The 13,752-nt window shown below is 47.8% G+C and overlaps 1 protein-coding gene across 1 annotated transcript; it reads right to left on the bottom strand.

Annotated features, from left to right (window-relative positions):
* Positions 1-82: 82 nt before the first annotated feature.
* On the bottom strand, positions 83-13,628 carry mcm3ap (minichromosome maintenance complex component 3 associated protein). Its single transcript, XM_070914664.1, has 28 exons — positions 12,080-13,628; positions 11,585-11,832; positions 11,074-11,155; positions 10,670-10,832; positions 10,382-10,575; positions 10,151-10,290; positions 9,549-9,746; positions 8,776-9,044; positions 8,441-8,603; positions 7,969-8,126; positions 7,558-7,781; positions 7,093-7,355; positions 6,313-6,413; positions 6,060-6,191; positions 5,546-5,659; positions 5,231-5,383; positions 4,915-5,112; positions 4,664-4,732; positions 4,449-4,583; positions 4,154-4,304; positions 3,366-3,621; positions 3,139-3,236; positions 2,389-2,779; positions 1,945-2,235; positions 1,724-1,853; positions 1,321-1,506; positions 1,050-1,200; positions 83-712 (listed from the first exon to the last, which is right to left on the bottom strand). Exons 1-28 carry the CDS (start codon positions 13,626-13,628, stop codon positions 545-547), a joined length of 6,375 nt encoding a protein of 2,124 aa, XP_070770765.1. The 3' UTR covers positions 83-544.
* Positions 13,629-13,752: the final 124 nt, after the last annotated feature.

The following is a 13,752-nucleotide window of genomic DNA, read 5'->3' as shown; positions in this document are numbered from 1 at the left end:
AAACACTAAACATGTGCTCACACGCTGACGAAGACAAGCGAGCCTGTTACACTGCTGAGTGACCACGGGGCCAGATGGGAGGTTGACTTTAAAAATAAGACTTTTATTCAATATTTAGATTTCATAACTCAACAGATACAAATATTAGTTCAAATAACTCAGCAGCCAGTCGATGGACTGCGGCTGGTTTTTACAAATACAATCCAAGTAATTCAATGTGTGTCAGAGATCAGTTTGTTCTAACACACACATTTTCAAGTAAAAAATGCAAAATATATGTTACAAATAAAAAAGTAAATTAAAATTAAAATCTTGATTTTCTTTTCTCATTGTACAAACCCAGACTTTAATACAAAAATACACACGTCAATCTGACTAAAAGATGAGACATTCACAACATAGTGAACTCAGTATGCCACAGATGGCCGTGTATGAGTTCCGCAAATAAGTCAAAGTAGTCGGCAGAACGTTTGTTTGTCCTCAGTTTTCAAACATTTGCATAGCTGCACAGTCATTTGTCAACAGATTTTCCTTCAACGGTTCATCAGTCATCAACGATGCTCAGCAGACCGCTCAGCTTCAGTCTGCAGGCCAGCTCTTCCTCTTGGCTCGCCAAAATCTGTCGCTCCAGTTCCTTCAGTCGCCACTCCATAGATACAGGCGTGGTCTTAGGCCAGTCTGCTTTGTCCGAGGGCTCATCGGGCTCTGGCTCCTGGAGGGTCAAAACAATGAAAATGATTACTGCAGTTTGTGATTACATTTAGGAAAATATTGTTGATGTATCTCTTGTCATTTGCAGCCACATATAAGAAATCACTCTTTTGTTTGTCCTATAACTACAACAAAAGTATAATCTATTGTGTAGTTCAAGATTACGTTCACTGCAACTGCTCATACCTCATCTTTAATTTTATTAGCCTCAGGTGTAAAGCTCAGTAGGTTTGACCAAACCTGCCACCTTCACTATTTTCTATCACCCAGAATGGCTGTTTGAAGAAGGACATAACTTGTCCCAGGACCACTGTGCGAGGCGAGGGGACGCGTCATACCTGTGTGAGGGTGGCATCTCGAGTCTTGGCTGTGGGTGCATGGATTATGGTTGTGGGCATGGACAGCAGAGTGGAGGATGGAATGAAAAGCGGTGTGGACAAGTGGTCCAAGGGGTCACCATCCAGCCAACGTTGGAGCTGCTCCATGCTCCTGGAGACAGTAGTGCGTGTGAGACGTGACACAAACATATTGTGGATTCTTTTTGGCAAATAAAAATCGCAATGGAGGCACAAGAACTCTTCCTTTATTTGCTCAAAGTTCTGGCAGTACCTTTTGCTTTCAGCCTTCTCCTCCTCTAAGCTCTGGAGGACTTTGTGGGCCAGTAGCTCTTGCGCTGTGGGAGTGTGTGTGATGTCCAGCGGGGCAGCCGGGGCCTCGAGAGGCTCCATCAGACTGTGGAACAGCCTCTGCCTGAGGGCCAGACTGGTGGACGTGGCACAAGCAGCTGCACTCGCCCTGAGGACGGAAGAGGGAGACGGGGAGAGAGCACCGTGACTGTGTAGCTGCGAGATGATGGGACTTCTACTGTTTATATGTTCTTTGAGAACTCTGAGCACCTTCAGTCATGAACTCATTCAAACTTGAGTAACAGAGGAAGGAAGTCAAAGTTGGTTTCAGCTTTTCAAATAAGTACAATGTACATTATAAAAGGTACGTGTCTTCTCTTCCTTACCCTTCCTTCTCTTGCTGCTTCTCCCTGTGGGTTTGTCTGATGGCCTGGGTCCAGTCCTCAGGTGGCTGGAAACCCTTCAGCGACTCTGTTGGGAAGTAAACCAGGATCTCTCCGTCCTCCGTCACAGCATCTTTAACAACGACGCAAACAAATAATTCCACATTGTAATACAAGTCACACATCATCAGCAGTAAAATAACCTTCCCAAAGAACGTCCTCACCTTCGCAGACAAGTGGTCCGGGGATCTGCCAGTCTTTCAGCTTGTGGTCTATGCAGATCATCAGAATGTCGTCCCAAGGAATCCGACTGAAAGCTGGCCACGCATTCTCCTCTCCGTCGCCCCAGGGGCTCGTGGTTACTTTGGATCCGGGGGTGTGGGTACGCTGACCCTTAAGCCTGACCCTCTCCAGAAGGTTTTCCAGCCGTGACATCAGGAGAGGCTGACTGCGGCGCGAGACTGGGATCTGAGCAGCGTAGCGAAAGATGGAGGAGCAGAGCTCAGACCACGAGTCTAGAGTGAGAGGGAGGGATAATAAAGGAAGTGAGGAGGGAGAAGGAAGTATAATACATGGATTGTTGGTCTCTTCTTCACATCTTTGTGTTTTCTTTTGTACTCAAGAGGATGTTGTAAAGTAATGGAACCATTAACATCTCAGTCACTGACCTGTGGTAGATAGCTGCTCCCACTGTGGCAGCTGCAGGCTGAGGATGGCTTTGCGTAGCCAGGCCAGGTGCTGGGTAGAGTTCCAGCCCGGATGAGGGACAAAGTCCCGGGTATCGGGCAGGCAGAATTCGCCCGGCGGCCACGAGAGTGTGCTGAGCTCCTGGGACGACACTCTGTCAGCTATGTGAACCAGGACGGCGTTGTACAGCTGGATGACAGGCGCAGGATCCTGGGGAGGACGGCACGCGGCGGCCCGCTCCTGACGGTGGGTGTAAACTCTGGGACTAAACTCGCGACTCAAACTGGCCTCCACGAGCTGCACCAGGGTCTGGCAGGACAGCGGGAAGGGTGGCGGAGCACGGGCCAGCAGCCAACGCATAGCCTGGCTTAACTAGAGACACACAACAGGACCGGTGGGAGAGAAGGTGGAGAAGGCGGTCGGCCATAAAGACTTAGAGGAAATGTTTCAAAACTAGCAAACAATCTCTAGGGTCTACACCTTATCACAGGTTGCATAGATCTATATATTGTGAGCAGTGAGTACTGACAAGTAACTTTCTCAGATTGTCTCATTTGAATAATTGTTAGAGACAAAGTGACAAGAAAATCACATTAAAAAAATTCTCATTAATCATCTCACTACCCCTCAGATTTTGTTCAGTAACAGAAACCACAGTCCTGCTTGTGAAAGCGAAGGACTATTAAACACATATGACAAGAAAGGTGTGTATGCATGTGTATGTGGAGAACCTGTTTGGATCCCTGCAGGTCACTCGTGGTCTCTGGTATGAAGAAGAATGTGTACTCTGATATCAGGCCTTCCTCCACCAGTGTGTGCAGCATCAGGGCTGAGGGACGAGGCACCATGACAGGAAGGGTTTAAACATTTTGTTCAGATGTATTCAGCCCCTGTTCCATGAATACTGCCTCACATATACAGCAACTAGAAACCTATCATTATTACGGTTATTAACTACCTTCTTCGAGTTTTTGCGTGTCCCTGTCAGGCCCTGGCACCAGAATGACCAGAGGCAGCGGGCAGTGCCAGGCGCTGGCTTGCTGCAGCTGTTTGAGCTGAAGCAGGGCCGACAGCAGAGGCACGTCCTGCTCCTCGCCCCCGGACTCCACGAGGGGCATGGCGGGGAGCAACGTGATCAGAGCGCCCGTCCCATGGAGCTCACAGCACTCCTCCATTTTGGACAGGCTGTCTTCGGTCAGAGGGCCTCGGGACGCCTGGGAGACAAAAATAATATTCTCATCTACCAAAATAACACAAAATGTATAGAGTAGAAACAGATATGTAATACCAACCTGGGTTATTAATAAGTCTAGATATGCGGTGAAGCATACATAGTGTTTCTGTCTTTATAAACCACATGTTAGCATTTAATGACGTCTAAACAGGACATATTACTTTTGTCAATTACAGGTCAGTGCAGGTGTTTCTGTGGGGAAGTGGTCAACCATTCACAACTGTTGAAAAAATGGATATCACCCGGACTTTCTTCAAGCACCACGTTACGTAAAAATAAGAATAAAAGGAAAAAAAAAGAAAATTGTTGATGTATCCAAACGGTAATCGCATGTTACTGTTTTTGTCATGACAATCTTTATTTTAATTGAGCACCTAAAACATTATTTTCTTACGGTGCACCATAAGATTGACCCAAGTAAATGCTCAAAAGTCTCTCGTTTTTAAACATATGTGATGTGATATGTACATATATGACTGCAGTCGTCCACATAAGCTGCAGTCTGATCCTACCTTGACGCTGATGTGGACTTTGTGGGTGCGCTGTCTATTATCCTGGAGTGTGTTGGTGACACAGAGCGTCTGCAGTGTGCCATCCAGCTGCTCCTCCCCCTCGGACACTTTGCCACCACCGAGCTTCACCTCCAGCCAGTCTGACAGGATCCTGAACACAACAGACAGCAGAGGACACACTCAGTGAAAGGTTCAGTGAACGCTGGGTGCTTTTGAGTGAGAAGAAATTCAATGAGATCTTAAAAAGGAAATCAAACATCCGCCTGTAACAGCTGCTGTTACTGCAGCTGCGTACCTGTCTGCCAGGCTGGCTACACTCTCGTGGTCGCTAGGTAAGAGCAGAACAGCTTTCCAGAAGACTCGGTCAGGTGGGTTGGAGATGTTTTCTGTCACCAGTGCCGGCAGGTCGAGTGGCGCCCACACCGTCTCACTGAGAGAAACACCAAACAGAGGTCAAGATGCTGCTGTGTGACGTGGACCACTGACTGAACAAACACACTCGTGGCTTACTCGAGCAGCTGCTGGTAGTAGTAGTGGACCCTCATCTGGTGGATCGCTTCTTGTCTCATTTTCAACAACCTTCACAAAACACAACACATGTTTCATAATTAACTGGAGCAGTAAGGTGACATTTATTTCAAGGATGACGAACGATAGCGAAGTAAAAAGAAGAGACTTAGACCATAGCGAAAATCAAACCCAACAATCCTCATTCCAAACACACACACGTGGAAAACAACACTGGTTTGAGATGAACACACCTGGTGCTGGAGAGGGCCAGCGTGCCAGCGTTTCCCAGGTTGACCAGGCCACGGGCCAGATCGGCTATGGAGGGCTGGGCGGGGGCGCTGGGGACCAGAGCCTTCAGCTTGAATCGAGGGTCCACGCAGCAGGGGGCCGCGGGGAAACCTCTCATCTGTCTCTTCAGCTGCCGACGCACCGCGACCACATCTCGCCACCTGGTGGAGCAGAGGAGAGGGGAAACGGATATTAAATTGTAAAAGGATATTTAAACTACAGAGGAGACCCCCAGAGTCAGAATGGCGTCCACACGTTCACATTTCCTCTGCTGATTACCTTTTGATGTACTTGTGGATATGTTGCAGCTCCGCTTCAAGGATGTCTTCAACCAGCAGAGAGATGTCTGCATTCAAAGTCTCCTCAACTAGACTGGTACAGACCTGCTCCGTGCATTTAGCCACACGGTCTGCTTTCTCATTCACTGCCCGTCTGAAAACAGGATTAAAAAAAAAGTTTCAGTTTAAATCTGGTGAAACTCATTTGTGAAAATGCCACTCGAAGACGTTGTACTTCGTGATATTCCACTCGAATTCGCACATTTTATTATCATTTCAAGTCGTCTCGTTGATTATGTAACTTCACATCACTTACTGGATCTCAGAGGTGGCGGTCTCCTTGATGGTCTCGTCTAAAACTTGGTGGATGATCTCTGAGCAGAGAGAGAAGCTGAACTGAACCAGGAAGGCCTCGTGCTCCTGTCTCCTCCTGGCACCCACAGACATGGAAAAGGAAATGGGGGGTGAGTTGTAGCAAATAAGGCTACTTTGATAATCGCTTGAAATTGGAAGGATACAGCACAGATACATTAACCCTGAACATTACTTTATTTTATCTAAGAGAGTGAAATGAAATCTGCTCGCAGGTTGAATTCCATTTAAAAGCCCTTTTCTGAATGTCACAATCTGAATGCAATGCTTTGTCGACAGTTTAAGTATGCTTGAATAAATGGACGAATAAAACGTTTGTAAGCTACATGGACTATAAAAAAACACTAACAAAGTGTTTTGGGTCATGATAGAAGCTGCTTTCCCCTTTCTTCTAGAACACAGTGCTATAACCAACAGGTCTATTGTCAGGCTGCCATTTTAAGTGTCAGCAGACCGACCTGGCGTCTTCAAGCTTGCGTTTCTCTTCGGCGACGCGCTCCTGCTCCAGCTTGATCTCTGAGGAGGACATCTCCTGCAGCATCTGTCCCAACACCTCGCTCACCAGTGACTCCGCCTGCACACTGCTCTCCCTGCAGGACCAAAGATAAGTTAGTCATCTTAATAATGAACATCTAGGGGTGTCAGATCTGATCACATGATTTAGACGTAGCTGGCACAGAAACGCCGGATGGACGGAAGACTTGAACTTACGCAACCGCTGTGGTGGCGTAGCTGGCACCAGCGTCGGCTACCTCCCTCACTGCTGCTTCAACCACCTCCTCAATCACACACTCCAGTACAGCCAGAACGTCCTGCAGGGAGGGAACAAACACAGCACAGCTACCGTCATGCACACAAACAAACAAAAGGCCATTTTACAATCACATAAAACAAAAGAAAAGCAGCAAATCCTCACATCTGAGAAGCCAAAGCCGGGAAAGTTTGGCATTTTTGCAAGAAAATATGAGTCAAAATGCTTAATGGATTAATTGTTTCAGCTCTAATCACATTTTGATTTCAGACTTAACTTTAACACATACTGCAGTTGGCATTTGGTGTCTTTAAATTTTCAGGAAAGCAATACATTGAGTTTTCAAAGTTTCAAAGGCGGTTATTTAAAACAGCTCAAGATGAAGACAAATTCCTACACAGTGGTGGAAGAAGTATTCAGTAAAAGTAACAATACCTCACTGCAAACATACTCCAAGTACAGAAGCATTGTCAGCAAAATGTATTTAAAATGAGAAGTCTTTAGAAAGGCTGCTTTTTGTGTTAGTTTCAGAGTGTTATGATGTTTAACTATTGGATTATTATTACAGGTGCATTAATGTGTAAAGAGCGCTTTAATGCTGTAGCTGCTCGGCGAAGTAACTACAGCTACAATTTACTGGAGTATAAAGTCTTACAACTGCAGTTCAGTGAGAATGAATTAGTTCTCCATGTGGGACGTCTCAAGTGGTCTGAGACAAAGAGCTGAGAGATCTTGCACACCTCATTGCTGTACACCGGCTGAGGTTTGGGTGGAGGTGACGGCGCTTTGACAGGCTGAGGTTGAGGTATCGGCTGGAACAGCTGCTGGGCGTCCGCTGCTGGGAGGGCCGAGCTGTGGTACGGTTCACTGGGCTCCCCCGTCTCATCTGTGACAGCTGGAGGCAACCCGAACGCAGAGGACACGTCTGGAGCCTTGACCGGCACGACCTGTGACAGCAGCTCAACGCTGGGTGGTGCCTTGACCTCCACCCTGCCGGCAATAGCTGAGACAGTAAAGACACCGTTATTAATGAGGCATAGATGTGATAAGATAACACACTTATTTCTTCACGATGCAGGTCCTGTCACTACCAAAGCAAAGTGTTTTATTCCTCATAAAAATTCATTCCAGTAGTTTAGATAAGAGGTCTGGAAATAATTCTAGTCTATTTTCCAGGGTTAGGATCAGTGAAATGGAGCCAATACCTTTAAACTGGCTTGCAGTGGGCTCCGCCAGAGGGCCCTCCCCTCTGTACTTGTTCTGGGAGTCAAAGCTGAGAACAGGGCTGTGCTGCAGGGGGACAGGGAGGGGGCCTCCGTTCACCACCTCTCCAGTCAACACCGTTCTCTTTGCGAGGATGACATCTGACTTCTTCTGGGACAGAGGCAGGTCTGGCTCCTGATAGGTTATCCGACTCAGCTCCACCACGCTGTAAAAAACATTTGCACAAAATATTTAAGCTATAACTGTCCTCCCTCAGCTGATTTACTGAGTTTACAGTATTTTAATCAATACCAGCGACTCTGGAGGTTATGTTTTTGCAAACATTTTTATAAAACTTTCTCTTATCAAGTGAAGCCGCTCAAACGTCTGTCGGACCACCTGCAGACACTCACCCATCGTTGACATTGAGGCCGTACTGCTGGATGAAGTCGGTTGCTTCTGCAGCGTCGGGGAACATTAACATCCGAACTACGTCCTCAACTGGAAACGGAGTCGATCGTGGGCCCAAGGTGTGGGCCATTTTCAAGGTCTTCAAGGCCTTAGCTCTGACCTGCACACACAAACACACGCATTTGAAAGAACATAAATATTGAACAACACAAACTCTGGACCTGCTCTACTACTTTAATGCCAGCAGTTACAACGACTGTGTGTGGTACCAATAGGCCTAAAATAGCATTATATATAGTGGAGCATACCCACTCTTCTATTCACTTTATTCCTATTTATTTATCCGTTCCGATAAGTGAAAACAGGGATGGGACGATGGCTATTGCCTGGATTCACCTCATGCACTTCCAAATAAGGGAAAGCCTTTGAGACAAGGTCATGGTTTTCTCATTCGTTAACGAAGCAGTTTCTAACCTGGTTGAAGTATCTGTGTAGGAGGCAGCTGGCGAGGTAGGAGGCTCCTTTCACCAGCTTGAAGAAGCGCACAAAGTTGTTGCTGTTGACTGCAGTGAACGCATGGACGGCAAACTTCACCTCGGGGGAATTGCGCACCTCGTCGCGGAATTGCTGCACCTCACTGCATGGACATGAAGTGTGAGGAGGTTTACCGTATAGTGAGGTAGAAAATGCAAGAAGCTGAAGATGAATAAAATTATTTAAAAGGGTAAAAACAGAGGCAATACATTTATTTCAATGACATTTCACAGACAAGTTTAATCATTCGTGTATGTGTGTTTTGATGGACCGACCGTAGGATGTCTCCGTCGTTGAGTTTCAGCAGCACGTTGTACTGACGGAACTCGGCCTCCCGGGGGCAGTAGATTTGCCTGGTGGCCAGGTCCTGGTACATTTCTTTAAGGCTCTGGAGGCACTTGGTCATGTTCTCGTTGTTGATCTTGGCGTCGAAGGACGAGATATGCTCCTGGCAGAGGTGGTGAGCGCAGTGCACATGGAAGCGTGTGCACTTCTCAATCAGAGACACCGTGTGCGGGCAGCACAGGTGCTGCTGGGTGATGTCCTGCGGGTGTGACAGAGGGAAATCAGTCTACAAAACACATGATATGTAACATCATCGTGAAGAACAAAATGAATGCATGAGGTGTGATGAACTGCAATCGATAGCTGGAAAAGGGAACTCTGAAGTGGCCGACAACAAAATAGCAAACAGGTGCAGCTCAGGATTGAATTTGTGGGAGCAACAATGACAAAATGCAGCGGATTACGCTCACTGTTGTTCAGCTTTGTGAGGACATCATGAATATGGGGATTGTTCAGCTTTCTACGGTGAACTGATAGAGGAAACACATGGGCTTTGAGCAGCAGGCCTGTGTTTCTTTACTTTCATGGGTGTATATTTGTCTGTGGACTGCCAAGGCACTTTAAACGCACATAAGACAATATCACACAATTCTCCCACACAGTATTTGTGAAGGTCAAATGTTTGCCTGGTACTCATTCCCTGTGGACACCAGCACACGAGCTTGTGTGTGAAGAGGGCGGCTCATCCGAAGCAGGCCCTTACCTTGCGGATGCCTCGGGTCCTGTTCCAGACAAAGTCGTACCAGTCCCGGTAGTTGTCATTGCCCTGGTCCATGATCTGAGTCACCAGATAGTCCATGGTCCTGCTAAGGACAGGCAGGGGGCGCAACTCGTGGGGCAGCGGCTCCTCCTGGTCGGCCGATGATCGGCTGTACTCCTTGACGGCTGCCGTGTGATCCACCTAGTTGGGGACGGGAGGCGAGTTTAACTTTTTGTCTACAGCGCCCCTCCTGTCCTCGATGTACCTCCAAGCTCCCACTTGCAGAAACATTATTTGTAATTATCCTTTAAGCTACAACATAAATGTATACATTCAACATACCTGGATAACGCACCTTCCTACCTACAATGTGATCTCATTCTACACATGTATCAATATGCAGATGTGCCCAAATAACCAATAACTGTCACTAGAAAATTAGAAAAGGACTTCCTTTGGTCCTTATTTACTTTGCATAAGTTGAAGGGGAGTTTAGCAAGTGACCTAAGCCTACCACAGATGAAATTAAGAACACCAGAGACATGAAGCAACATCTCACAGTACTGACTCAGCTGAAAGTAGGACATAAGCATTAAGGACGTTACCATCTCAGTGTCTGGGATGACCTCGAATACGCTCAGCTGTTTCCGGGTTTCCCTCATGTACCTCTCCTTCTCTGGACACATGTCAGGACACGTCCCCACAAACACCTTAGACAGATCCAGGTCCGTCCTCTTGGGCCGACCTGTGTGCACACACAGTTAAGAATGTCTCATGTGTTTTTTTTTAATCCATGTTAACGGCTGCAACAGATGTGACACGAGGGTCTACGTTACCTTGACGCAGGATCTTGTCTCTCTGCTCCAGGAGGCGGTACTTGTCCTCAGCCGTCTCAGCCACCTGGCCAATGAGGAGGAGGAGGGAGGAGGGGACAGGGCGCTCCGAGCTCTGGGCCTCCGTGCTGCTCTCTTTCTGGGGTTCAGCGTCAAACTGCAGAGACTTGGCCGATGACGACTTCTTCACCGGAGAGCTGACACGTGAAAAGACAGTCACAGCACCACATGTTAGATGACGACATTACAACTAAAGTAATAAGAAGACTTTCATGCAGTTGCGAGTGTTACCTGCGGCTGAAGGCCACCGCGCTGCTGACTGCAGGTGCTCTGAGCGCAGGTCTTTTGAGTAGGGAGGAAGCGGCCGTGGACTCTGTGGACTCTGTGTCCTCCTGACTCTCTCCCTCTGCCTCCTCCTTTCCTGCTGCAGGTCTGCTCCCTTTGTCACCTGGACCTAATGCACACAAAAAATAAAAACAACTCAGAATCAATACAGTGACTCACTGCAAGGTAATCCGAAATAAACCGCTCAGAACTCTTTACATGAGTATATAACAAAGTCCTGATTTATAGTCACTTTTGCCTGTAGGTCTGTACCACTAAACAGTAATATCAATAAAGCACAACTTTGCCTGTGGGGTACTAGCAATTATTTCTATATTCATAGAGTTTTTATAGAAATATGTTGTATTTACTCTGCTTCTTTCTCTGCCACAAGAGCAAGAGTTCGTGTCTATGCAGGACTTTGCCTTTCTTCTTTGCCTTAGCCGCTGACGCCTGAAAGAGATAACAGTTAAATTAAGTGTGAGAGAGCAAAATAATGCACTGAAAGCTACACATCAACATCATCATCATCATCATCATCATCATCATCATCGGCCGGTCTCACAAAGCAGCACTAGTGGGCTAGCTAGCTAACTTTTGGGGTTATCCCTGGCATTAAACTGAGCTCAGCTGAAATGGGAGGTGATGCCACACACTAAATCTGCACGGAACAAAAAACAGAATAATAAGGTCCAAACAACTAGTAGACAAAACAGTGCTCCACTGGTGCTGGATATATAAAACTATATAGCAGGTAGCCAGCTGACACCTGATTTACTGTACAAATTAAGTGTGTTGAAAAAACAAAGCTGGTTGAGAACCAGATTGGGAGAACTGTTATCACGAATTGCCAGTTTTAATCGTAGCATAGAGTTAACTCACATGGTGGTCAAAGTGTACTATGGCCAGGTTCTTGGCAGGCCGGCAGAAGACCTTACGGACTTTGCCAAAACGACCAAAGTGCTTCTCGATAGTCTCCTTCTTGTTGAGGGCTGGAGGCACTTTCCTGCACTGGAGGGTGGTGCAGTCTGTGGGAGACATGCCGCTCAGGCTCTCCGAGCTCTCCCTTCGTACGCCACGCTTCACCGGGGTTGTGGTTTGGAGCTTCGGGTCCAGGGCTCTTCCTGGGTCTAGAGAGGGACGATGGGTAATAGGCAGACAACAGGATGAGCATATTCTAATAATGCGACCCACTATTTGAATTCATTTAAGATATGTACTTGATACTCAGCAGAATAAATGCAGTTTAATGGTTTTCTCGGACTAATAAATATCACAAATATGTACTCATGCCTACCAATCATAATCAAATTCTAATCGGCTGTGGGGGACTAGCTTCACCACAGTCATTCTACATGTGATTCTTGTACGTCTCACCTGACTCTTCAGCTTTCTCCAGCACATCCGTGGTCAGTGCTTGCGCTGTGGGTGGTGAAGCAGGTAGGTCGTCACCCTGAGCTTGGACGTCTTCCCTCTCCGTCTCCTCCCAGGTCGGCGCCGGCTGCTGATTCTCCCTTGTAGCCTCCCGCCTCACTGGGTTAGTGCCATCTCTACGAATGCCGCTAAGTGCCCTATTGAATAAGCCTCTTGGTGGGCCGCGGGACCTCATTAGGGGCCTCTTTGAGGGATGTCTCGGTGAATCTGCTTCTGCTGGAACATCCTCCTCTGTGGCAGGCTTCTCGGGGGCAGTGCTGGGGACCGCTGGATCTTCCTTGCGCTTCGTACCTTTGCTAAATCGTGCAAATACATTTGTGTCCACCAGGCTCTTAAGCTGGCTCCCTTTCTCATCTGTACTAGTCTCTGCTTTAGCTTTGGTGTCACCAAAAGCTGAGGGCTGACCAAAAGTGGATCCTCCAAAAAGAGGTGTTGCCTGGGGCAGGGGGTCTTTGGCTGAAAAACTGAAAGATGACGGGGTGGTGGGCTGAGTTGTGGATGCGTTCGTGCTGGAGCTGGAGGGGGCACCTGGCTGGGAAAAGGTGAACTGCAGAGTGTTGGAAGGGCCGCTGCTATTCCCAGTTGTTAGTGGATTATTTTGAACAGAGATGGAGGGGGCCGCAGCTGGCTGTGAGAAGCTGAAGCCCAGCGGCCCAGACTTAGCCCCAGTCAACAGAGAGAAGCCAGCTGTGGTGGTGGTGTTGCTACTCATGGTGCTGGAACTTGTCTGGGACCCACTGCCGCCAAAAGGAGAGCTGGACATTGAAGTAGTTTGAGGGTTGGCGGGCTCTGGGCTGGTACTGAAGATGGGCTTGAACAGTGCCTCATTAGCCGGCTTGAAACTGAACTTGGATGTTCCGAATCCTCTGCTCTGGGTCACACTCTGAGCTGTGCCAAATACACTGGTGGTGACACTGGTAGATGATGGCTGTCCAAACACAGACTGTCCAAAACCTGGTGGCCCTAAGGCAGGGGTGGAGCCAGAAGTCATCTGGGTGTTTCCAAACCCAGAAGACTGTTGGCCAAACCCTGGTGGCTGTTCGACAAATCCCGGGGCCTGCTGGCCAAATCCTGGAGCCTGTCCAAATGCAGATGGCTGCCCGAATGCAGGTGTCTGACCAAAGACTGAACTCTGGGTCGGTCCACCTGTCTGTCCAAAAGCTGGTGCGGTGCTACTACCAAAGCCTGAGCTACTCATTCCTAATGATGGCTGTCCAAACGCTGGAGCTTGGCTTATTGCAGGCAGCGAAGGGGGCTGTGTGGACGACTGTCCAAAGGCAGGGGCCTGCCCAAAGACGGTATTTCCATGAGGTGAGGGTTGATTTAAGACAGACGGCTGTCCAAACGCCGATGGTTGATAGAAACCCATAGGTTGGGGCTGACTGCTAGCACTTTGCTGTCCAAATGTCTGGAACAAACCAGTCTTCAAAGTGTTGCTTGGGGCTTGGAAAGCTCCACCTTGCGGACTGCCAAACGGATTGGATGGATTCATGGCGCAAATGTTAGCGGATGTTTAGTATCCTTGGTTATTTGTTGAAAGAAATGTTTCTCATCCAGGCTATTCGAGCATCAGGAATCTGTAACACAGTTCCGATCTCTCAGGTTGTCCGGTGTAA

The sequence above is a fragment of the Enoplosus armatus genome, chromosome 11, assembly GCF_043641665.1.
Source record: "Enoplosus armatus isolate fEnoArm2 chromosome 11, fEnoArm2.hap1, whole genome shotgun sequence".
In the NCBI taxonomy this organism is placed as follows: Eukaryota; Metazoa; Chordata; class Actinopteri; order Centrarchiformes; family Enoplosidae; genus Enoplosus; species Enoplosus armatus.
Note: the sequence above shows the minus strand (reverse complement) of the source record. Positions and strands in the feature narration are given on the sequence as shown.